Source organism: Pleurodeles waltl, chromosome 7, assembly GCF_031143425.1.
Source record: "Pleurodeles waltl isolate 20211129_DDA chromosome 7, aPleWal1.hap1.20221129, whole genome shotgun sequence".
Classification (NCBI taxonomy): domain Eukaryota; kingdom Metazoa; phylum Chordata; class Amphibia; order Caudata; family Salamandridae; genus Pleurodeles; species Pleurodeles waltl.
Genome location: NC_090446.1, coordinates 1,285,078,816 through 1,285,105,431, shown reverse-complemented (window position 1 = coordinate 1,285,105,431; position 26,616 = coordinate 1,285,078,816). Strand labels below are relative to the sequence as shown.

At 41.2% G+C, this 26,616-nt stretch overlaps 1 protein-coding gene across 1 annotated transcript in view; it reads left to right on the top strand.

The window, feature by feature from the left end:
- Positions 1 to 26,616, top strand: part of LOC138246182 (uncharacterized) — a 448,661-nt gene that overhangs the window by 5,724 nt on the left and 416,321 nt on the right. The window contains exons 2-5 of the mRNA XM_069200506.1: positions 7,347 to 7,581; positions 12,856 to 13,918; positions 18,886 to 19,035; positions 19,454 to 19,674. Of these exons, the coding sequence (XP_069056607.1) occupies positions 7,382 to 7,581; positions 12,856 to 13,918; positions 18,886 to 19,035; positions 19,454 to 19,674 (1,634 nt within the window). The 5' untranslated portion in view covers positions 7,347 to 7,381. The remainder of the gene's footprint in view (positions 1 to 7,346; positions 7,582 to 12,855; positions 13,919 to 18,885; positions 19,036 to 19,453; positions 19,675 to 26,616) is intronic.

Here is a 26,616-nt window from a genome sequence, read left to right as displayed (position 1 = left end):
CCCATTTGCTTAACAATGCCACACTTTCTTCTTTCAACAGTCAAGGACTATTGGGATCAAGAACAATCCCTAAATGTATTTTACTCTAACCATCCCAATAAACACGACCCGTCTTTGGCTACATAAACAGTTGCATGTGCTTTGTCAACTTTAAAATCCAATTCAGTGTCAAATTCATCCACCACCACCATGGGGTTTCCTCCTTTCGCTACAGGCCTGACACTTGACTTCTTAATGTAACATATTTAAAACTTTCCTGTTCTTTCATTTGAATGAGAGTGAAAAAAGAACATGAATCAGACCTCATGCTAACTGAATCACTGGCTACGTTTACATAGCAAAATGGTCTTTTCACATTATGTAACCCAACTTGCATTTCTTTGGTTCTTTCCTTTCCCAGCAGAATGTATACAAAATATTATGTTATCTTCCTCACATTCTGAACTATTATCCTTTGTGCTTCAATTCTCTACCACATTTATCTGTTTAGAAACATATTTTTCATTTCTTGCACTGACGAACCTGCATACCTTTGCAAAATGTCTTTTTTTTTAATTTAATTTTTTTATAACCCGTAGCACATTTTTTGTAATTAGCTGGACAAGCCAATGAATTGTCTATGTGATTTCCACTACTGCCACATCTATAACATTCTATTTTTTTTTTTCCTTGCCTCTATTTTCATTTCCTTATATTTCAAAGAATCCCTTGCCTGGGCTACGTGCACTAGAAAAAGTACTGACAATTGTTCCATGTATGTAGTCGCACGTTCTATGCTACCAGCAATCTTAAATACTCCATCAAGGATCAAATTGTCAGTGGTTAATAACTTTTCTTGAATTTTCTTGTTTGTTTTTTTCCACAGTTTGGTCCCTTATTTCGTCCTCAAACTCCCTATAATTACAAGTACTGACTAAAATTCTTAATGCTAAAACATAAGATTCAATCGATTCACCAGGTAGCTGTTATCCAGCTTAAAACTTGCCTTTCCATAATGATATTTTTCTTCTTCTTAAAATGTGCATCTAACATTGTAATGGCAGTAACATGTTTGTCCAACACATCTCTCTCTCCCATCACATTGATTCTAGGTAGATGCTTCAAAACCTTTCTGCCTTCAGGGCCTAAAGAATGTTTTAAAATTGCATACTTTCGCTTTTGAGTATACATATCTCCAATAGCTTCCAAATTAGCTTCAAAAACTTCCTTCCATTGTTCACCTTCAATTTGAGGAACTCCTGGTGTTGAAAGAAAAGTAGTAGGAGGAATAATATTTTGCTGCATGTTTTAAGACAGACCTGAAGAAACAACTGACCAGGCACTGGGGCAACAGCAACTCCCAGAGTCAACGTTCCTCCCTGAAGCACCATTCTCTGAACCTTTGAATGATACATTCTATGAATCATGAGTGGCTCTAAACACAACATGAAACCCAACAACAGCCCATGGGTTTTATAAGTGGGAGAAAACCCCTTTACTCGTCCCATTTCACTTGCTTTCCTCTCCCAGACAAGTATGTACTACCTCTCAGTCCTTTACTGCTGCAACAAATGTCTCTTTCCCTGCTCTGTATTGTGCCTCTACCTTTTCTACCAATTAGTTTTTTCTGTTATACCGTGCTACCCAATCCTGTAGCCACTTTCAGCTCAAACCTATTTTATCGCACACTGTACAGTGCTTTCCAGTATCCACCCCGTCACTGCCACCACCATAATAATAGTGCACTTAGTCTATACTGAGATAACTGTATTTATTGGGGCTTGAAAATGGTAGTGATAAACAAATATTTGACGTAACAGTGTATTACTTAATGTTATAGTATCAAGCTCAGGAAAGTATTATGGTTTTGCAAAAAATCAATTAATAGTAATTTTGGACTTCATGGAGTGCGGTGAATTCTTTGATTTAATATTTATATACATATATATAAATATATGTCACTGAGAAGAGAAATTCCTGCTGTTCTTCCTGCTCTCGCCTAGCGAGGTTGGTGCTCCATTATGGGCGCAGGACCCATACTTATGTTCCACCAAACAAAATTCAAACGCTGGCACTCCATGCAACTGAATTATTTATTCAGACCAGTAAATCCATTTCATATAATTAGATTTTCCATTTTCCAACATACAAAAATAGGGCAACGCGTTTCAACCATCACGGTCTTCTTCAGTGGCCCACAAAGGAAAAACAATTGCACAAACCATGTGGCCCCTCCTGCTTCCAATATATCAACTCTTACAAATCATACACATAGAAGAATTGTTTTTTTTTCTCTTTCTCCTTTTCCCTTTCTTTCAAAATGATCTAATTAACCATGTTATTACCTTAATTTTTTTTACATCCCAATCACAAAATTGAAAACACATTCATAACACTTCTACGTTTGCTGGTTGGATGGCCACATCCACAATACCACCAAACTAAATAAAGCCCTGCACAACTAATCACTACCATGTAACTACTTCCTTATCTAACCAATATGCACATAAAGTTCCTCATTCTTGTTTAAACCCCAAGGATGTCGACTATTAAGTCGAATAATCTACTCAGATTCCAACTTTCTTAGTTGCCTCTCTCTATCACCCCCCCCCCCCCCCTCGGGGTACCCAGCACTCTTATCAATTCCCCAAAATGTAATTTTATCCACCATACCGTCATGCACCAAATTACAGTGACGAGCTACTGGGTACGTTATATCTTTTGTTTGCAATAGCTCGCCAATATTCAAGAATCCATTTTTTAGGGGGAAAATTGTGCTACCCACATATTGCAGCCCACATGGGCACACAGTCACATAAAAAGCAAAATCTGAAGTGCAACTCCCAAAAAATTTTATACTCTCTTTTTTCCCCGTAGGTAACACATAGTTTTTACGGTTTATACTGTATCTGCATGCTTTATACCTTGCACATTTGTAGAAACCTTGTAGTTTATCCAAGAAGGTCCCCCTCCTTTTGAGTAAATAACTATATACCAGAATGTCCCTCAGGGAACTGCCTTTCTTGTAAGTTATCCTAGGATACGGACTAACTGACTGACCAATCACCTTATCTGTCGTAATTCAATGCCAATATTTGATCAGGATCTTTTTGACTTCTGACAAATACGCATTAAAAGTAGTCACAAATCTCAAAGTGTTTGTGTCAGTCCCCTTATTTTTTGGAACTAGTAGGGTAGCTCTCTGTACTTCCTCTACCTTACGACATGCAACCTTAATAACTTTATTTGAGTATCCCCTAGATCTAAACCTATGAATCATTATTTCTTGTTCCCTTTCAAAACTTGATGTGTACTAGAGTTCCTTGACGCTCTAAGTAATTCCCCGTAGGGTATACTCCATTTCACACTGGGCGGATGGTGACTATGGGCATGTAAGATGCTATTACCTGCCGTATTTTTCCTGAACAATCTAGTATGTAAAGTGCCTGCCTCAACCCTGACCTCTACATCTAAAAATTCCAAAACCTGTTCATGTGTTTTATATGTGAAGTTAAAATTCAAATTATTTTTTGATAACCAATTCAAAAAGTCACATAACAAGGGTTCACGACCATCCCAAATCATAAATATGTCATCAATATTCCTTGTCCAAAAAATATGATTAGACCATTTTGCATTCTCATCTGCCATCACAAACTGTTTCCCACCACCCCATAAAAAAGACAGGCATAACTTGGAGCAAAGCAACTCCCCATCGCAGTCCTGGTTTTTTGCCTATACCATTGATCCTCATACATGAAAAAATTGTTTTCCAAGCAAAATCTTAACATATTCAAAAGCAACTCAGAATGAACAAAAAGTCTGATAGAAAATGCCTACAAGCCAGAATTCCCACTTCATGTGGGATACAAGTATACAGTGATACAACATCTATAGTTACCATAATGTAATGAGTTTGCTACGGAATATCTTGTATTTTCGTTAAGAAATCTGTAGTGTCCCTTCAATATGAGGTCAAACTAAATACATATGGTCATAAAAAAATAATCTAGATTCCTTGAGGCATTTTCCAAAAGACTACCTTTGGCTGATACTATGGGTCGTCCTGTGGGGATATGGATATCCTTGTGTATCTTGGGTAACACATAAAAACAAGGTGCCAATGGTTTCCTAACCAACAAAAACTTAAACTCATCATCCGAAATTAAACCTCTATCTAAGCTTTCAGAGAGTATATCATGAAACCTAGTTATTGATTCTCTATATGCCGTCACCGTAGATTCTTCATAGCAGTTAGAATACACCAATTGTCTTCTTGATTCCTTTTGATATTTCTGTAAATCCCACACCACATTGCCCCCCTTGTCAGCTGGTTTAATTACAAATGAAGTTGCTTGATTCAAAGACATTGACGCTGATCGTTGGCCTGGTGTGATGTTCTGTGCAAATACATCCTCAGCCTTCCTCCATAATCTGACTAAATCAAAGGTCACAGCTTCATGAAAAGCATCAATATTATCATGTGGCAAAATAGGATTACATCTTGATTTTAATTTAAATTTACTGCCTTCATACTTCCTGTCTTCAAACCCAAATCATCCAATAACTCAGTTTCAGTTGCCCATGTTCTTTCCTCTACTTCCAATTCTCTTAGAGCAGCTAGACCATCTAGATCACTCATAGTCAATTAGGAAGAAATGTCTATATCATCCGCATTACCGTTCTGTATTGGGGGTTGATCTATCTGTTGTGCAAAGATTTTCATTAACTTTAATTTCCTGACAAATTGGAAAAGATCAATACGTGTCTTGGTGTAATTGAAATTGGCTGTCGGACAGAATGATAGACCTAATTCCAGTACTGTTCGTTCATCTTGAGATAATGGATAGGATGAGATATTAACTATAGTCAGTTTATTATCATTGTTTATCTCTTTCTCTTGTTCTGACGTATATTTTTGCCATCCAACTTCTTGCTTTCTTGCTGACATTCCACCTCTCCTGGTCTTTTTCCTTCTCCGCCTTCTCCCCTGCCTATTGGGGGCTTTCTCTGTGGTCTATATGATTCATTTGTAAAAAACGATACTCTTCCAAGGTTGTAAAGGGTTGCCCAACCGGCATACTTGGACCCGGTAACTTTTCCATATCAGATACATTCTCCACACTAGACTCTGATGAGGACATCTTGTCGCCTTAGGGCTTCACCTTGTCTGTAATCCTTTCTCGCCTGATCAAACCTCCTGCCAAATGTAAGGATACGTCCCAATGCATAATAATTTTTATCACGTATACATTTCCTCCTCTTCCTCAGTTTAATTTCTTCTTCATATTTCTTGAGTCTTTCCTCTATGTCTCTACAAAATTTCTTAATGTCATCTTGTGCCTCATGCTGTTCCAAAATTGCCTTCAGCTTGTCAATTTCCTCGCTAGTCTGCGTTAATTCTATGGCCGCATATTTAGATAGAAGTTCCAACATACTTTTACACGTAGATGCCTTTAGAAGAGACCATTCTTTTAACAATTTAGGATGTGGGTTAATATATGTTGGAGTGATAAGTATTCATATATATATTGTTTAAATCTTTTATTTTGTTCCCCTATGGTTTTAATGTGGTGGGATGTGAGTCAAAATTAAGTAATGTGTGTAAACACTAGTGAATGCAGAAGGGTGTAGTTTTGTTGGCAAAAACATTGATAATATTACCTAAAAGTATTTTGTATAGCCATGATAAAAGAAAAAATATTTTGGAGGAATAGATAATGTTTTTAATGAAAAATTAATAAAAAGCAAAAGAAAAGCATTATGTGTATGTACATTGAATGTTGGACTCAACGTGTATTTAATGAATAATCATCGCAGATTTTATTTATGCAATTTGTAACATGATTGAGTAGGTCGTTATTGTTTGCTGCACTGGCTCTTGGTATGTCTGACACTCAGTTTGGTTAGTGGGTGACCCAACTTGCACTCTTCAACAACTGGATATTTGGGACTGAGATCACCCTGCAAATAGACTAGAATGTGATATTTCTCATAAACCAAACCCAGGAAACCCTCTCTATCATACTAAACCCCCTCTACACTTCCCCACAGCGACAGTTATGACCCTGATGGCTTGCTGTGTTTCCCTAAAAAAAAAAAATCAAGTGGCATTATATGCTGAGGCAGGAAACCCTCTTTTAGTTGGGAGACTTTCTCCCTGGTTGCTGGTTTCAAAGTAGGAGAGACATCTGGCAGGGAGACCATATGAAATCTGTGAAGGACTTTCAGTTGCACAAATCTCAAATGTGTTGGTTGTTTATTGATTTCTTTCACTCCGATTTTGGTACATGCTGGACCCCCTATGATACCGCCTACTACACATGCCAGAATATAGGTCATTAGAAGCCAGATTAACGATGGAACCCTTGGTGAAGGGACACATTACACAAATTTGCCACACACTGCTTGCTCATGTCCCAGATCCAGTGCTGTCTTTGATAGGCACTGAACTCAGACATAAGCCCCCTAAATGATGAAGACTGGAGGGAGGCCAAGATGGCCCCTCACATACTCACTATATCAACTTGGCTCCGAATCGTTAAGCTTCATTACCTTCACAAAGTATACTGAACTCCATACCACCTATTTAAAATAAAATCAACTCCCTCTCTGATTTGCACTAGATGTCAGTCCTCACTAGGAACCCTTCTGAACTTAATCTGGGTGTGTCCTGCTACTCAGTTGTATTGGAAACAAATCCAGCAACAGATAACTGCAGTATCGGGCTTCCCCATCGATTTATCACCCAAAATTGCCCTGTTAGGAATTATGGTCAACACGAAGATAAACCCGGACCAGATGCAGTATTATTGATCTTGACTACTTGGTGGCTAAGCGCAACGTAGCAAAACATTGGAGAGCCCAACACCCCCCACTTTGACAGAATGTTGAGCTGGTGTGGGTCACTGTTGCACCCTTGAACAATAGTGTATAGAGCCCAAGGATGTCTGTCTTAACACAATAGCTTGGATGGCCATGGGTTGACGCAGTGTAACCTACATGTTAGCCCATTATTGGGGCTGCATGTGCGTGCACCCTAGATGTTGGGTTTGAGCGTCCTTGATATCTATACAGCCAGGATGACATCTGTCGTAATCAGAGTTGTTCTTGCATGCCTTAGGGAAATGTATAATTTCTGTTAATCCTTTTTGTAGAAGATGTACACACTGTGTATAAAATATATATGTTTGTTTATTTGCAAAAGAATCAAAATGTTGGGTATAAAAAAATTATACAGCCGAGCTGCAGCTCCAGCCTTGTTGTTGACTGTATTAGTGATGTATCTCTGCACAGTTTAAAATAAAATATCTTTCTGTTGGCACATGTATTCTTTTTTCTGATAGCTCACTTTTTTGTGTGCCCAGGGGGAACAGAATCATCCAAGACTGCAGGCTGGCTGATGGAGGACCGACTCGGAAGGAATGAGTTCTTCAGCTGGCAAGACTTTCGCACGTTCCTTGATGCATGGTGTGAGGTGCGAAAGGTAGTGTTCACTGTCCGACACTGCGTTCTTCTCAATGACGATGGAGTCTGCAGAGAGGTGGCTCAAGCCTTGAAGTACAGCAGTGTGGACTTGGGATGCGGCAATTGTCCTTTGAGGTAAGCTGTCCTTCCCACTGCTTTCTAGATGGTGTGGTGATATCTGGCTTGCTCTATTTCAAGTGGTCATTAGCACCACAGTCTGTTGTGATCAACTGTGTGTTGTGATCTCACTTTGAGCATCTTGATGTTAGAATTATGTAACTTGTTAGCACCACCCCTCTGTAAGATTATAGTCCGTAACACATGTAATCATCATTTTGTTAATAATTTGTTCGGTGCACTTCCAACGCTTCTGCTCTCTTTGGATAATTCCTTCCCCTACCCCTTCAACCATATCCTTCCATTGCACCCAACCCTGAGAAAATGTAATCGCCAGCCTTCCTCTGAACCACTGAAAAGGTTATTTACATGTATGGGGGTTTATATTTGCTCACTAACTTTGTGTTCTCTGCACAGACACATCTGAACAATACCTATTTAGATGAGTAATCCAACAGACTTAGAATTTGCTTTTCACTCATGTACAACATCTCCGAAAAAGCCATTATGTCAAGTCTCAGCTCATACCATGGTCTCTACAAAACACTTGTAGGCAACAAAGGTGCTTTATTAATCAGGGCTCGAAAAATCTACTTGACCACTCGCTATGGCAAGTCATTTTTTTTTATGAGGTCGAGCTATTTTTAGATACTACTCAGCCGTTCTGAAGGTGAGTAGACAAAGAGAAGGTGTTCAGACAGAAACTAAATTAGCAAATAAGATGCCTTTAACTCTTATTCTTGTCACATTTACCCTGTGTTCATAGACAGAGGTCAAACGTCAGTTTGTCTTCTTGCAATGCAAATTCTTTTCCTGGTGACTGCAGTGTTTCAGGATTTTGAAAGGTGAACTGTCTGACCTTTGTGAAATGAAAGGCTGTGGGTATCAGGTCTTTCCTAACACACAACGTTTATATAACTAAGTCAACTTAACAAACATTTCAAAATATATTTCAGTAACTGTGAAATACCTTTTTTTTTTTTTTGTACTTGTGTGATGAGAAAAATATTTTAATAAGATGAAAAAAAGTCAGAACACTTTACTCGGTGATGTCCAAATGATACATATTTTTTCTAAAACCTAATTTTCACAGATTATTGTTAATACACTATATAGTTTTATCAGTAAAGTTGCAAGATAGTGAGAAGTTTTTTGACATTTCTTGGAAATTTACTGTCTGTAAATGATAGTGTGCTACTACATCATGCTTTATTGATATACTTATTAAAAGTGAGTGTTCAAACATAAACTGAGAAACACTCCTGCCCCGATGGCAAAGCTATTAGTAAACTAAGGGGCAAGTCATGCATGGATCATGTATACCCTATATGTGGGCTAGATTTATTATACATGGAGCAAAGGTTTAGTGTATTTAATCAAACAAAAGAGGATTTTATTACAGCAGAAATGCTGAACTCCCATATTTGAAGGTGCACTCATATGTGAGAAGGAAGAAAAAGGTGACTATAAATTACAATATTTGCATAGGATCACACAATTTGAGACCCATTTCTGGATCAAGTACATTACAGTTAGGTCGAGTAGATTGTTCAAGCCACTTAACCTGCAGGTCTAGTAATACTTTAATGATTTTTCGAGGCCTGTTATTGGTCTGGATTTATCACTGGCCGTACAATGGAAACATTTCCACACTACTGACGGACCATACTAGTACATCAGTGAATCTCTTTAACTCTCCCCTTCATTAAAATCCTGGCCAGTTGACCTTTGTGGGCAAAGTAAATCAATGTGTCTCTGAACCACTTATTGGGTATCACTTTCATCTCTTTCATTATTTTCCATCTGCTATTGAGGTCATCTCCTAAAATGTCTTGATACATTATTTACTAGGTTTGTATTGAGCCCCCAGAAACCTTCAATGCATCACAATCCCTAACAATGAGTAGGCATGATAAATAGTTTCAGCCTAGGCAAATAATCAGTAAGTTAAACTCAAGCAAACCTGCCATCCACCTTGAAAGTTTGTGTTGCCCCTCCTAAGCCGATAAATTGAAGATAAACGTTTTATGATATGTCCATAAAATAATTTGAAATGTGTCCTCTCCACATCTTCTCTTTCAGCTAGAGTAGTTCTGTTCCTTCTATCACCCTGAAAGAAACTGCCAAAACAGTTTCTGCGTTAACCATCCGGGATGACGTTGCTTCGAAGCACCTGTTAATCGATCATCTGGTAACAAGCTTCCTTCCTCTTGGGATCAAAGTTCCTTCATAATCTACCCATTGCAAGTGTATCTTCGTCGCAAAAGCCTTGCCACTTTTCTGGGTTTATGCAATCGCATCCTCTTTCTTTAAAAGAAAAACAGTCCTGGAAAAAAGTCCAACAGAGCAAAACTTTGCTAGGCTCATAAAGGAGTAAACATCCTCCTTTTCCTTTGGTTCTTGTCCCTTTACAATCGCTTCTAACTGGTTGGGTTTAGGCTTGATCTCTTCTTCATCTAGCACATGACTTAAATGATTTAACTCATTAACTCATTTTTAATCAGTTGAACTCTTTCCATGGTCCAGTCATGTCTTCTGTGTCATATCGCTAAACTAATATGGTATGCTGCAAAAGTATAATATTCTCTGAAACAATACAGCTCCAACTCTATACAAGCAGACCAGAAAGCTCCCAGGGGTGAGATGAATGGGTTAAAACGCTTGTGTTTAATTTCAGTTGATAGTAGACACAAGGTACATAACATTGAAACTCTTCAGCAGTATTTTGAAGGGGTGAAGGCCCACTTATATTTCTTCTTATTTAACTCCCTGCAATCCAAGCATGTGTAAGAACTGCTGGGGCCACCCATTCAGAAGATGCTTTTTCGATGACACCTTTCTTCAGTTACCTATCCAGTTCTGTCCTCAACGGGTCTTGTGTAACTTTGAGAACCACTAGCACAGCCTTAATTTGAGTACTACTGACACTGCCTCTTCCTGTAGTACTATACAGCATTGAATATGTTGAGTAACCCCTGGTTATCCTTTACCAAATTTCTTGACAACATCCACCTCTCCCAAAGACATAGGCACTGACGTAATGTGCTGCATCGTGCTATGGTTCAGTCTTATGCTCTGGTCTCTCTGTCATCTTCACACAAACAGATATTTAACCATTACCTACTGTATTTCTTTTTTTTTTAATCATGCACACCATACCACTTAAATCAGTAGGATTAATATCCGTGGATAACAATTCCTGATTCATCTCAAGACTGTACCAATCAGTGAACCAAGTCAGCTTAAACCTTTATTTTCTCATTGTCCATAAAAAAAACCCTCACTCTAGAATTTCATTAGGCTTCTTATCTACATCGTCGTTCATTTCCTGTTATGGTAAAAAGACTGTTGTAGTTTAGGGCGGCAGCACCGCCGCGTGTGGGTGACTGAGTCAGTCCCACACTGTCTGGAAGCTGTCAGCCTCATTCATGGCTAGCCCGCAGTACCTCACCCAAACCTAGAGAGTGATTTGTGGCAACCTAAACATGACACTGACTCCTCACGGAAGTCTTGATGGACAGATCGTACCCCTTTGTTTCAGTACAAAAACTCACACATGCCACGGCAGAATGAAAGATGCGAGGCAAAGTGTATTTAAATATGTTTATTGAAGCAATTGCATCTGGTTATAAAAACCATGGGCTGTGATAAGGCAGATGAAACATGAAACAGTTATCACCATTACAATGAGGGTAAAGATTATAAACAATACACCATTGTTGCATGATCATAGAAACCTAAATGATTCCTACATAGACCCTATGTCTAAAATCTGAGAGCATAATAGTGGACCCTTCTGCCTATCCCGTTCTAAGAGAAGACACCGACCTCATACCTGAAAAGGCTGATAAGGGTCTGCCTGTTGTCTGGAATGCAGTCCTCTTAGTTGGCCGAAGAGTCAGCGCCAGGATCAGCCAATCTGTCAATGGAAAGGTGTACGTCAAGGGCGGCATGACTGGGATGCCCTCTGCCCCCCTTAGGCCTATGTGATGTTTACATAACAAATCATGCAGTGTTCTAAGAACATGCCTAACATGATAATGTCTAAAAAATGGGGACCTTTTCCATATCATCAGGAGCAACAGCACACGTTAGACTATCATGTACCGAACATGACATCCTTGAACAAGGCACAAAGTGAAACTGGGGCATAGGACTGATAAAATGTGCAGCACTAACAACTGTCTTCTCAGAAACAAGGAGCTTATTCAAATATAAAAACTATCAGCTAAAAGCTTGCTATGCTAAAGCATGAAATGAATAAATATGTGTCTGTGTTAAAGGTACAGACCACAAGCTTAAGGCTAAAATAACGGTGTTCAACCCAGGCACTAACGAGAACCCCAAACTTTACCTTTTTTCAGACGCTCTGACATTAATTTTAGTTCTGTCTACGAGACCTCCAAAATCATGCCATTATGCATTTATGAGGGCAAAGAGAGTAAATAAAATTGCTTTGAAAATGATTCCATAAATCCAGGTCAGCCGTGTACAGTAAGACATAGTAGTCTTCGACTTCCACAGGGCCCCAAAAATGCTTCACGTTGAGATTTTGCTACAATACATAAATATTAGTAACTCATGTACTTCACTGGAGGGGTGATTTGTCATCCACATTAATCTGTATCCTTGGCATATCCTACAGTTCCTTTGCTTCATCACTATACCAGGCCAGCACCTCAACAGCTACCAACAACTTTTAATCTGAGACATCTTGCACAGTGAGAATTCATTTGCCGTCTGTGTTGCAGGGTGAGACCGCTGGTGCCTTGACCATGCCTCGTTCTGTTGTGTCTGGCTGAGGCAGCATGCAGTGCCCACATGGAATATCATCTGTTTTTGGTATAGTTTTTGTCATCCTCAGTCCAGTGAACCCTCCCATAGTCTGACATCTAAGACTTGACAACTTCTCCTTCTTTCTCTCGCCAGCATCCCTTCTTAGCTCCCACCATCCCAGGATCGAATTGTGTCTTTGCATCCACATCCCCTTCTCGATATCCACATCACTTTTTCCAGTCCTTTCCATGACCCTGTACCTCTGTTCAAGTACTAATCATGTGCTGCACCCCGAGAAGATGCATTTGATCATACAGGATGTGTACTTTTGATAAACTGCAATTTTGAGTCTAGAAACAAATTCATTAATTGATTGACTTTGAAAGAAGTTTTGAATATGGTGTTTTTTCCACTAGACTCTTTGTTGCTTCAAGATATGCGAGTTTGATAGGAATAGATATTTTGTTTATGTTGCCAAGGAGCTTGTAAATAATTAATTCTTATTTCTTTCTTTAGGAAAAGTTGCCCTGCAGTCATTAAGCTAAGACTGGGCCTCCGGAAGGATCGACTCATTGTCATCGCTGCCAACCTCCAGCATAACCATAGGACAGCAGAAGCTGTCCCGGAACAAGAGATGAAGAGGAACAGGCTCCTGCATCCTGCAGCACTTGCTAATGATATCTCCAAGAAGTTCCTTGATACTCATGACTTAAAAAGACTTCTTCGCTCTCCCCCGGAGGCATTTGGGGATGGAATCCAGGTCTTGAAAGATTTAGATTCTCTTTTTGTTTCTGACCCGAAGGCCAAAGTAAAACTGGTTTTCATTGAGGATAAATTACTAGTAAAAAGCATATTTGTTATGGTGTCATACATGCAAGAAGTTGCCCAACATTTCCCTGCGTCTCTCTATGTGGACCTCCTACCAGAATTCTGCAAAGAATTTGATTTGTACACTGCATTCTGTGAAGAAGATCTCTCGAGCTGGAAAATATGTGCCTACTGCATTGCAAGGAAAGGAACTCAAGGAATCCTGAGGTTCATTCTGGTCTCCATCATGCAGAGCATTCCCAAAATGAACACACAAGTCAAGCACATAACATTGAGTCCTGAGATTCTGGATCCACTTGATCTTGCAGCACTTCTGCCTCATGCTTCCATCAGGTACTGTATGCCGCTGGTCTTGGATTTGCTGCAACAGAATATCTCTCACCCAGACCCCACAACAGGAGACGAAATGAAGGCGATTTTGCATGTTTTGCTGAACACTGATTCACTCGAAGTCTACTATCAATACTTGAATGACCTAAAGACCATTTGTCCGCCAGAGTTGTACCAGTTCTACTATGACATCTGGCATTCCCGCAGACAAATGTGGGTTAAAGAAGACGTTAGGACTCAGGTCAAGGAGGCGAATATTCATGCCCTTGCGAGATGGAAGCACCAAGCAGTGAAGTCACAGCTGTGTGAGTCCCCCACTTTGGATCAGTGCCTCCAAGTGGTTCTCCGTGATGGTGACACCATGTTTTATTTGGTTGAGTTTTGCCAACTTCCGCAGTCTGAAGAGATGCTAACCCAGCAGGTATTTCTCCTTCCAGTATATCTCTCATTGTTTGGGGTTTCTGTTACCAGCACTAGCATCAGCTGTACACATTAATGCATATGCATGAGATCCAGTCTCTGTGTGCTTCTTACTTGCTATGTGCTCCCCCCTCCGTTTCTCTACATTTCCCTACATTACCCTACCCCCCCCCGTCCATCTCCATTGAGCTATAAATCTGAAACATAGAACTGCAGTCTTGCTCCATTGAGAGGCAGATGTTGTACCCTCATGTTATTGTGAATTTGAGTGCTTACAGTCCACTGTGGGTAAAACGTTTGCTGCCCCTAAAAACTATACCAGTGGAAAAAAAATAACATTTTTTTTCTCTTTTTGTGTGTAGGGTTTCCTTTAGCAGCTGCACCCAAGTAGGTACTGAATCATGGTATCTGGAGCAAGTGTGATAAAGTATATTCAGACATTTATTACTAAAGTGCATAGGTCACATCCCATGGTATTACCCCAAGGCACTGGAGAGCCTTCTGAATCATATTGTTGATTTTCACTGCTTCATTGTATGTGCCTATTCAGTCAGAGACTCAAGAGACCTAATCACAGTTTTTGTATGCCCATTTTAGCATTTGACAACAAAGAATGTCATATTACACAATTAAGACTCGTTGTGGAGTTTTGGTGAATATTTAGTTCTCTATTGGAGCTGTGAGCAAGGCTTCGCGTGGATCCTTTGATTGTCTTTTTTTAACTCTGTTTTTTTGGACCACTCGTTAATGTTAGTTTGCGTTTTTGCTGGGCAGGCTTGCGTCTAAAGTGACGTTGGGCTTGGTCTGAACTGTGATAAATTGCCACAAGGCTTACAGGTTAAGTTAGTTACTAGTTTTGCGCTGTTTGTTGATAATTGATTCCATTTGCCCACCAGTCTGTAGCTTGCTAGAATTTTTTAGTTGAAACCAGGACTATATTTGTTGATCTATTGGACACAGTATTTCGATTTTGTAAGTCAAGCAGTTAGATACTTTGTTTCTGTGTACTTTTCCTTTGATCTGTTTAGACCTTTTAGGGGCTGGCACCCCCCATGCAATATTTGATGTGATATCCTCCTGTGATCTCTTGGGTTGTCTTCTTAGGTCATCCATTGAGTTTTCTCATCGCCTGTCTGACTTTGTTTCTTCTGAAGGGGTTTGGAATGCATGGTGGTATGTAATTAAGAGTTATTCTCCAGCCTTAACTATTTTCCTAATCCACAGTAGTTTCAGGGGCACTTTTTTCTCAACTTTCTAATCTCGAGAGGTAATGAAGCAGAAAGGGTCTTTGTAGGGGAAATGGGCCAATACCATCTCAAGAGTTAGCAGGACATGCTCTGTGTTATGCAGTGAATCTAGGGATCATATTTAAAGTCGGTTAAGCACAGTTCACTATTTGCTTGTAGAGAAAAGGCAGCATAACAGTTTATCTACAAAGTTTTGACAGTGACCATATTTTCTAATGAATAGTTCTACCCACAGATATCTCACCATTAATCCTCCCAGACACCAGGCTGTATCCAGAAAGAACTTGCAGTAGGTTATGCACACTTCTAGGCACTGTTGCCCCTTAAACTGGATGTGAATCTGTGCTGACATCAGTTTTCTTTTTCTGTGCCCTTAGATGTGGATCTGGAGAACCATTCCAACAATTTTTATTTTTTTATTTTTTATTTAATTTCAACTTTTAAATAACTTAACATGACAGATAATAGAGAAGTCACTCCAGTGACTGGAATCTTCAAACCATGCTGTGTGTCTGATGGTCAGAGACTCACACAACTTCTGTCTGGCGACATATGACTTGAGGTCCTGTCACTATTGCTCTCTAATGCATCGGAAAGCTATCCGGGAGGGGTAAAATATTAACACGAGTAACAAGGGAGATCCTACTTCATGTCATCTTCTTCGGGTGGTCGAAAGACCAGGCTGTCAAGAACAAGCAGTAGATCATCACAACCATTTACTGGGAAGGTCAAGTAATCTGCATTCACAAGATCAGAACCCAGTTTTGTGTTCATACTCCGAGCCTATTGTGTTCCACTGGGACATCTAATCTGTAGCAAGCTGTAGCCTTCAAATACGTCCTGCTGCAAATATTCATCATACCTCCTTGCAGTATACCTTTGGGTCTTTCATTTCACTTCTGCTGGTGCCCCCACCCCATGCACCCTCACTCACTCACTCACTCACTCTCTTACTCAATTACCCCTCCCAAATCCCATTTCAAGTCTGACCAGAATACCCTTGCCTCCACCCTTGCCTCCACTCCTTTCCCTGAAGGCCTCTTCAGTTGTTCATCTGCTCCAGCAGGGTCCTTACCTGAATCTAGAGGCCCCATATTTGGCTCCTTTACTAAAGTGCAACCCTGTGTTGAAGATGAATCAAAAATGGCTCAGTTTTTACACTATCCGCATTTTGCCAGACTTGGGACCCTTTTCATGTCTGATGCAAATCAGATTCTTCAAGTAGTCCTTCTTAGTGAAGACGATAAGGAACCAGCCATCTTACTTCAGCTTCATTATAATAATCCTAGCCTTTGCCTGGATTTGCTTTAGATCTTCAAATGGTCCTCTTACTGAGGATAAGGCATCATTTGCAGTGGTCATTTGGTGAACTGCAAAATTATTGGAGCTTCCTCTCCCATCGGAGGGGACAACAACTAGTTTACTTTTTGAAACCTTTCAGGGTGTGTTCTCTGTTTCTGAGTCTGTTAACCTTCAGTTGATCCTACTTGGCAACTTGGTCTAAGTACTTCACTGCCCCTGCTGTTAAGTCTTTCATTCGGGCAGTTTAGTACTGTCTTCTGTAAATGCTCATTGTTTTCTAGGAAATTAAGTGTGTCCTTTGCACAACCTGTTCAGAATGGGTAAGCAGGGCCAAACAAATCTTGTATCTCGGCCTGGTTCCCCTGAATAGGCTGCCCGATCATAGTACTCTCTGGATCTGGCTTCCTCACTATCAGTTCCACCAGTGATACAGAAATTTCAAGGTTACGCCATTGGCTGCGCTTTCCAGGGTAGCAATTCTACACTTGTGCAGAGTTTTTAACCCTTCTAGAACAAAAGTGGTGCAAATGAGACAGGACGGTAGCAGTAGTCTTTCTCCTTACCCAGCACCTCAACAAAACCTGTTTAGTTTGCACAGTGGCAAACATGGGTGCCCATTGGAGACCCTATTTGTCACTTCCTGTCTAGCTTTGGACTAGTGGGTTGTGCATATTGTCCAAGTTGATAATACCTTTCTCTTTCTGGATATTGTGTCCCACATGTTACCGACTTTAACACTAATTTCGATTGACCATGCACAGTTGCTCTCCAGGGAAGTGGTGATGTCACTCACCAACCACACAATCAAGATAGTGCCCAAAGTGCTTATGTGTTACTCTTAATATTTCCTGGCTCCCAAAAGAAGCCTACGGTTGATACTGGTTCTTTTCTTCCTCCAGAAGAAAAGATTCAAAATGAAGACTCTTGCACAAGTTCTCCTTACCTTGGCCTGCGAGGTCTGGATGGTATGGTGGGTTCAACTCACTTTCAATTTTTGCTCTCTTTCTCTTGGCCATACATTGGTCTGGCTCCCAAACTTTCTGGACTGGGTGTTGAAGGCCGGCTTGTCTGCTAGTCTTAAACGACAATCGAATTACAATATTGCTACACTTTCATCAGGCATTATTGTGTCTCCAGTAAGGTCTATTGCAAGAGTCACTGTGCTAGTTCGGTCCTGCTGGATGTCCAAGGGTATCCCCGCTGCTAAAACTCTTCTCCTTTGGAGGCGCTGCTTTGGTAGTAATTCAAAATGTGAGGAATCTGCATGTTGGAGCATCCCTCAGAAGAATAAGTTATATAACTTTTGTGACACTCTTTCTGGTAGATAGTCTGTATACCCACAGATTTGTCACCCCCAACTCCTCGTTTTGTGGAATGGAATCAATCTGGTTCCAACTTAGATTAGGTCACTAACACTTGTCACATCAGGCATGTTTTTGATTTATATATTGATGTCTGCACTGTTTTTTGTTTTTTTTAATCGCAACAAATTTATTTGACTGTTTCCAATCAACATAAAGACATCAACATTTTTGACTACACAGATAACAAGGTGGTTAAGCTACCATTGAATGTATTCAAAGTTTTTTATTGCAGTTTGGCTCCAGAAGCAAAATTGTAGGTCGAAAGAAAGTTCCAACGTATAATTATTAACAACTGCCAGATTCAGCCCCTCACACCCATGTACAGATCAACATAAAAACCTAAGAATTAAAAAAACAAAACAAAAATATGCAAAATTCTAAAGGAGAGAGCCAGGCTAGAAGAATGGACATAAGAGAGCTGAGTTATTAGTCAACATCAAATGCTGTCTAATGAGGACAGCTTATGCTTAATTGGAAATAAGTCTCAACAAGGGCGGGGGGTGTTAATGTCATCAGGAAACATTTACGTTGTTCAGTGGTGTCATACAGGGGACCTCATCGCTGATTTTAATCAAAAATCTTAGTCTGGTGGGTGAGAAGATGCAAATTTCAGGCAGCTATGCATTTCCTGCCAGTGTGTGCTAGTTTGTTTGAAATTTGTTCCATTGACAATGCGTGCCGGAGGCAATTAAACCGTAGTGCAGAAGTGGGGGCCTCTTTCTTCTTCAAGAAGAGTGTAATAAGCTGCTTGGCTGCTCCATAAACTGGCCTTCGTGTGCCATACCTTTTTTTTTTCATTTTGTCCGTCAAACTTTAAAAAAAATGTTTTTTATTATTTATTTAAAATGACTGTTGGAATACAGTTCCAGCAGCAAAGAATGGGGAGGCTTTACCTTCTGACATGTCAAATATACTGCCGTTGCTGCTGTTTCTCATGGTGAAGGGCCCTTACTAGCCCTTGTATTCTAGACATGATTTGCTGATGTTTACTGAAATTGCATATTAACACGTATGCATAGTCGTACTCTAATATTACAGCGTAATTTACCTTTTAGGATGCTTTGGCAGAAACTGTTGAACATAAAGCTGACCAAATTGGAGACCTAAAGAAGGAGATGGATAAAGCGGAGAATGATAAGGATGAAGAGCAAAAAGAGGAGGCTTTCACACAGATGAATGAAGAGCTGAATGTAGATGTAGGACAGGTATTTTTGAGAAACTTGGGTTATTCAATTTTTATAGGGTTTAAACCTAATCCAGGCACACATTTATTTTCCATCAGTATACAAGTTTGTACAGTGTCCCAAAGCCTATTTATTCTTTATTTCGGTGGCCATTGCTGGGAAGAGGGAAAGCTTTATATTCTTCTGCATGAATTTAATCCATTGATTCTCATGATTTGCTAGTCTGAAACATTTTGCAGTCCTGAATGTATAGTATTCCTACAGTAATTATTTCTTCTTATATTAGGCTGTGATCCGCTCTCTAGCCTTGAAATCAAAGTTCAGGAAGCAAGATATTCTTTGTGCCTTAGAACCATGCCATAAGGGTCCTATTGTCACAGTTTTGGTCTCCCTGGCGCACCTATACCTCAGTGATTCCTTGCTGGTACTTTCTCAACAGGCTAGTGAAGGGACTTCAGAGGAGCAGCTGGAGCAGAGCGAATTCTACAGCTGGGTCGACTTCTGTTCTTTTTTGGATGCCTGGTGCCTAGAGAGGAGCACAAGATTTGCTATCCGGCAGTCTGTGCCCCTCAGCGTGGAGAAGGCTGGAGCAGTGGTGGCTCACTCTCTGAAGTATGAGACTGTGAGCATGGGCTGCCAAGGTAGCAGCTTGAATACCAGGTACTTTCACAACTTTTACCATTAACGTTGATTCATTTATTTTTTTCTGATCTACCACTCTTGAATCATGATTGGTTAGGACATAAGTTCAAACTTACTGAAAAGGACAACTAAAACATTGTTATCTTTAACAGTTCTACTTTGTATGAAAGCTAAAGGCATTTCTAGTGCCTCCTACCTCTGGTCACTATGACTAAGGGTGCTTTCATTTCCCCATCGGGTAACTAGTAACTTATACTGCTGCTTCACTTAATAACTGTGCTTGTTGTCTGTATGCTTCACCACATTGCTTATTCCTCAAAATATGGCTAGTCAATATAGCTTCCTCCTGCTAGTGAAGTAGCAAAATGTGACATATATGGAGAGGATGATACCTGTTGAATTGAATTGAAGGCCTCACACCCTAATGATGTGTAATAGTTTTTTAGTGTCAAGTTAAAATGATTAGACTGTATGGTGAAATTGCTATAAATACTTTTTTGTGAAAATCCCTGTAAGAACTTGCATGTACAGAGTACGTGATGTTTCGGCAAAGAGCAAAACAAATACTCATTTGGTTCCATATGCACGTGTTAAGTGTTCAGTGGCTTTTTGTAGTAATTCATTTTAGTAAAGTCCTGTACCGTGTTGCTTTAAGTTCGTCTTCTCACATGGCCCATTAAAGATGGATTTCGCTATTATTTAAATCCTATTTCCCAAGAATACACGATCCTTCCTCTTCCATATGACTGTTTTATTTTCACCCTCTTGCTACGAAGCTTTAACGATAATGTTTAGATATGTGTGTTTTGTCTTTGCTTTTAGTGCAAAAGTTGTTGAAAGGAGTAAGATTTTTGTGGTGGATAAATTAGTCTTAAAAATTAGAGCTGTCACACGTTAGATCCTTAATTTACGGTAGTTAAGGTAAGTTTTGTCAGTTGATGTCTGTCCAAATATTGGTTATGGTCTTTCACATTTACCTCTAGCAGCCCAGGTATCCATTTGTAAATTAAATATGTATAAGCCGCACCCACCATGGACAGATATGTCAATGTAACAGACTGTTCACTCCTTATGTGACTGTACTGTTAGACACCAGTCCAGATCTGCAGTTTTGAGACACTTTCTTTGTAACACATTTTTAAAAATAAACTTTATTGCATTTCATTCAGTCATAAACATTGTTTCCATATTTCTGTACATTCTGTCTTATCTGCCACATACTTTAACTTGTTCATTTTTCATAAGCATTATATCATTATTAGGCTATAACTGTTTATCTTTATTCTATACTTTGAGAGCATTTCCCATTCATCATTCTTATTATGCAATAGTATTTAGGTCAAGGTGGTCTATTGTCAGAGGGATGTATTGGTTTGGTGAGCATTTCCACCTACTCCGCTAAGCCCTGTCTGTTTCATCTCTCTTGGGGTTTCCAGGCATACATAATGAATTGCTATGCGGTTTTTAGCTAATACTATAACCATTGCATCGTCTAACTTCCATCTTGTAGTTCTTCTTCGTAGGCAAAATACCCAACATGAACAGTTGAGTAGGTTTAGAGGTAGATGTATGTCTTTTTTTTTTTGTTGTTTTTTTGTAAGTCGACCTTTGTCCAATTCGGCTAGCCAGGGACATACCCAGACTATATCAAGAAAGTCTGCACCCATGGTGCCAGTCATTGATAAGCTGATCACCTGCCTGTATAAATCTGTGCCAGTTTTTGAGATATAAGATAAGTTTTGTGTAGCTAATGAAATTGGATGAACTTAAATTGTGCATTGTGAGAGATACCTTTAACCCATGGACAGGCTTTCTCCCGCTCTGTGCCAGTGTTCCCATGACCCCCCTCTCGTGCTTGCTTTGTGTCACCATGTCTGTCATTTACTTACGCACTATATAAATTGGTAGTTAATCTTCTGCATCACGCCATACTAAGAAGAGCAGTCTTTATTTCAGTTACAGGAGGATCTTCTGAAAACTTGGCCCAGAATCCTCAATACTTGTCCTGTCTGTGCATGGTAGAGAAATTAACCCATCCTAGATCAAAAGGGTTCGGAGTTTGAGCATATGTAAGGAACTCTTTATTTAAGTAGAGGTCTCCGACAGTGTACAAACTTCCTTCTCACCACTTTATCATAGACCTAAATTTCCAAAGTCTTGTTATGGTTTCAGTATGCATTGTGGGATTTCTGAGTCATGCACTGGCTTTGAGAGTTAGCATAATCACCAACTTCGGCCGTCTGAACAATTCCAGGATAATTAGAGGTATGTTTCCCTGTCATAGTAGCTTCAGTTAGTATCAGTGGGATGACACCCCGTCAGTAGTGATTTTATTCTGGGTCAAAATAATGCACTGTAAGTTGAGCTCTGCACCAGCGCAACAAAAAAACAAAAAAAATGTTTGGGAGCCCAAGTCTTCCTAGCACCGAGGAGAGTTTGTGTGGCAAGCATCACTTTACTACCCAAATCAGGGTCCCCATTAGTCTAGCAAGTGTGCGAATCGGTTTAGAGGATAGTGTGCATATTGAGTTTTGCTGTATTACAAACAACATGGAGGATTTTTTTTTTTACCAGTGGTATCCGACCCATAATTGACAGTGGTAATGCATTCCTGAACTTCGGTGAGCACCTTTCTGCACAGAGTAGAACTGCCTCATTTTGCAGATGAGCAGAGGGAATACCTTAACAGGGAGCTGAGGGCTGAGAGATCTCAGCGCGGCAATACGAGACATGGTCCACAGTAAATGCCCTGGCTCTTGCGGTTTGCAGATAGAATTCTATCAGACCTACACCAATCTGCTGGCCTCCGACTTGAGGATATGCTCCTGGATGCTAAGCACCGGGGCTCAGAGGTGCTTATAGTGATCCATCCTTAGCCTGATAAGGACCCAAGAGCACCAGGCTCCTACAGGCCATTTTCCATTTTAAATGTGGACATCAAGGTCCTCTCTAAGGTATTTGCCACATGGTTGCGTATGGTGGTGTCAAGCCTGGTTGTGGACATCAGTGTGTGTTCATGCCGGGGAGGGACACCAGCTTGAATCTTCGGTGTCTGTTGCAGTTGGCTCGATGATCGTGCTGGTGGTGCTAGACATTAAGACACTCTTGGTTGGGATTATCTGTGGGAGGTTCTGCGACGTCGGGCAGTGGGTCTGGAATTTTTGTCTTGGGTACACCTCCTATATGCCAAGTCTACTGTGCGTGTGCGGACGAGTGGAGTTGTGTCCTAGCTGTTTCAGATGGAGAGAGGCATGAGACAGGGTTGCCCCCTTTTCCTGCTCCTTTTTGCCCTGGCAGTGAAACCTCTGGCGGAGCACCTCAGGCAAGATCTAGCAGAGTATGGTGATCATGTGGCGATCACAGTACACATTGTGTCAATCTCTGCACACAACACCCTTCGGCACCTGTGGAGGCTAGGGGTCTCCATTCATGAAAGTGCTAAATGACTTTGGTGGGGCATCTGGGATGTGTGTTAACCACACCAAGACCTTTGTTGACCAGGGCAGAGCTTCCTGAGGTGGGCCTGCCCTGGGTCCTGGAGAAGTTTCGGTATGTCCGCATGATAATTGGCCATGTGTGGCCTCAATACGACCTGAATATGGGAAGGATGAAAGCTGGTTTACACACATAGGTCCGGCTCTGAAACAAGATTCTGGTGTCAGTAGAGTAGTACTGATTAAGATGGTGCTGCTACTCCTTTGTCTGTATCAATACAGATTTCCTTTTGTGATTTTCCTCGGACCATTTTTGCTGAACTTAACAGCCTTGATGACATTATTGTGGCCGGTTAAAGGATCTGGGTCAAACTAGATAATTCAAAACTGGATCCTGAGGAGTGCAGGCTGGATCTTCTGGACTTGCTGCGCTATCATCTTACAGGACTTCTGCAGTATGTAGCTCTATGGTGTGCCGAGGGTCCCAACAGGGTAAAAATGCTTCTTGGCAGCCTTGGTAGATGATTATGCACTCCCAGGCTGCTAATGAGCTGCGCCAAGGTGTCAATGGACCATCCAGGCACAGTGAGGTAGGGGGCGATGGCTTGGGGAGCACACAGGAGGGTTCTCTGTAAGCCACCATACACAATACTACTCCCTCTGGAGTGGTTGAGGCTCTTTCAGCAAATACAATCACTGATGGGTATGACACAGTGGATGGAGGGCAGCTGTCAGATGATGGGTGAGATATCGTTGAATGGCACTTTCATCACTATGATAGATACTGTCACCCTGTTTAGTGTAGCATCAAGGCAGTTCCTACAGTTTGCTAAGCCCCCCTGCCTGACCTTTTCAGATGAACCGGAGGAATGTTGCACACTATGGCTTATATTGGACCGAGGCACAAGTAAGGGACTAATTTCCCAGATATATGGTTTGATGAAGGCCGACAGATGCATTGATGTGGGTCACGTCCACAGTAGCTGGTCAGAAGATCTGGGGGATCCCCTCACAGACTCCGAGTGGAAATGGCCCCACACTCAGGTGAAGGACACTGCAAGTAATGCGCGCTTCAAGTTCACTTAATTTTACTATTTGCACCGGGTATATCTCATGCCACAGCGACTAAGCCAGAATTTTCCAGGACGCCTGGCTGCTTCCTCTAGGTGCAAAATGTTCCCTACAGATTTCCTGCACATGACGTGGCAATACCCATGGTTGAAGGACTACCAAGCTGGGGTGCTATGGGCACTAAGGTTACAGGAGTTAACCTGAACGGAATGCATTGTTAGGCCTAGTATTTTCCTGGAAGCGCATAGCAATGCATTGGATAGCTGGTACCCCTGCCACTCCCCCACCTCACGCCACGCTTCCCCACTGACCCACCCCCCAAAATGATGCAAATGGTTGGTCGGTTGCGGAGGAGGGTCAGCTGTAGAGAGTGCATACAGATGAGAATCTGCACACCTGAAATATGCAAGCAGTCAAACACACACTGCCACTGTCGGGGATGCCCTAGCTTCCATATGTTGCACAAAACAAGTGTCCATCCAGCTGGAGGGCCCCAGTGCAAGTGTCTGGAGGGGGTACCTGTGGAGTCAACCTGCAGATCCAGGACAACATTGAAGTCCCCATCCACCACAATGATGTTATTTCGGAGTGCCAAGATGAGGTTTGTTAGGGTCCGATGAAACGGTTGTCTGGTTGGAGGGGTGTGGGGGCCACAGATGCACAACAGTTGGGGCCTCTGACCTTTGTCTGCCCTCAAGGGCAAGATATTGGCCTTGAGCATGGGGGAGATCCCGGGAAATCATGGGGAAAGAGCGATGGGGAGGGGGGGAGGATTACCATGCCTCGGGAAACCCATGTGAAGCTGGTGTAAAATTCACTGTCATACCTGTGACGTAGCAAGAAGGGACAGTGGGTGCCCATCAGGTGTGTTTCTTGCAGCACCAGGACTGCAGGGAGGAAGCTGTGAGCGAAACCAGGACTGTGAACTGTTAAGTACGGTCCAACAGCCTGCTAACATTCCAAGACAAGATTTGGAAGTCTGTTAGGGCAGGCATGATAGATTGAGCAAAGCGAGTAAGGTGGGCACCTCATGTGTATTGCTAGTGGCTGTATGTGCGGTTAAACCACTGTTTGTTGGTGTGGCATTCATAAAACAACAAGTAAAAACTACAACTATCACAGTGAAACTAAATAAATTCCCCTAACTACACTCTCCCAGTGCTTCTACTCCTGAAGCGTCTTTCGCCTGTTTAACTATAATATAATCCCTAAGTATTATGTAGTTGAGACATGGAGTGGTGAACAGCCTCCTGGAAAGACCTCTGACTAGCTATCCTATAATGTAAAGTTAAATTCAGTGCTCGTCCATGCTTTTCTTCTCAGCATTAGAGGCAAATGGGTGGGCCCCTGACAGTGCTGCAAGGTGTCAGCGACTATCTGTGCCTGCCTTCTCAGGCTGTAGGAGGTGCGAGTCCTTAATCACCACTGCGTGCAGTGCAGTGTGGACTCGAGTGACGCGTACTCCACTTGTGTGCCTGGAGCGGAGCCCTCGACTACAGCTCAGATATATGTGATCCCAACAGGGGTGATTTGGCTGTACCTTGTCTATGACATTTGCGGGAGTGGGTCCAGATCCTCTGTTTCGGCATACCACTTATTGGTCCTCCTCCGAGGATTTTCTTTTTTTTAGGTCAAGGGAGATTGAAGTAGTTGATTGATTTGTTGTTCCTCAGGGAGCCAGTCTGAGAAAGCCTCTCATATCTTTAAAAAAAAAAAAACAGTTTTGCCATCAAAGACCACTTTTAAATGGGCGGGAAACAAAAACATGTAGGATAGACTCATGGGCTTTAATTTCTGCTTGATCTCCGCATAGGACCTCTTTTTAGCCTGCACTCCTCTAGCATAACCAGAAATCAGCATTGTTACAGGTGTTTGTGTCTTAATGACTCATGTTATTGTAACAAGCCTGCTTGATTTGGGCGGCAGCACCATTGGGATTTCGTTGGGGGGGGGGGGGGGGGGGGGCGGGCAGCTGTCAGTCTAACCCTTCCGGCGGCCAGCTAGCAGCTCCTCACTAGTACCCAGGAGTGAGAGGTAATTTGTGACAGTTCTTAGCATGGATTTCTCAGGAATATCGTGGTGAAACAGATCTTACCCCTTTTTCTCAGATACATATGTCTCACACATACAAAGGCAAAACAGAAGCAGGACTAGGTTCAATAAGGTTTAATGAATCAACTGCATTCTATGTAAAAAGGCATTTATTGTGATTATGAGGATGGTAGAACATAATAAAAGCAAGGCAGTGACAAGAAAAGTGAAACATAGGAAAAGTCCCACCATACTGTCACAACTATGGTTCTAATATCCCTACCTGCACTACATAGAATCTCTACAAGAGCATGGCAATGTAATCCCTAATCTACAAATCGGGCCCCCCGGGAGAACCCCATCCTCCATACCTGTGGTTGTAGGTACAGATGAGGTCTACTGGTCTACTGTGAACCTTCCCACA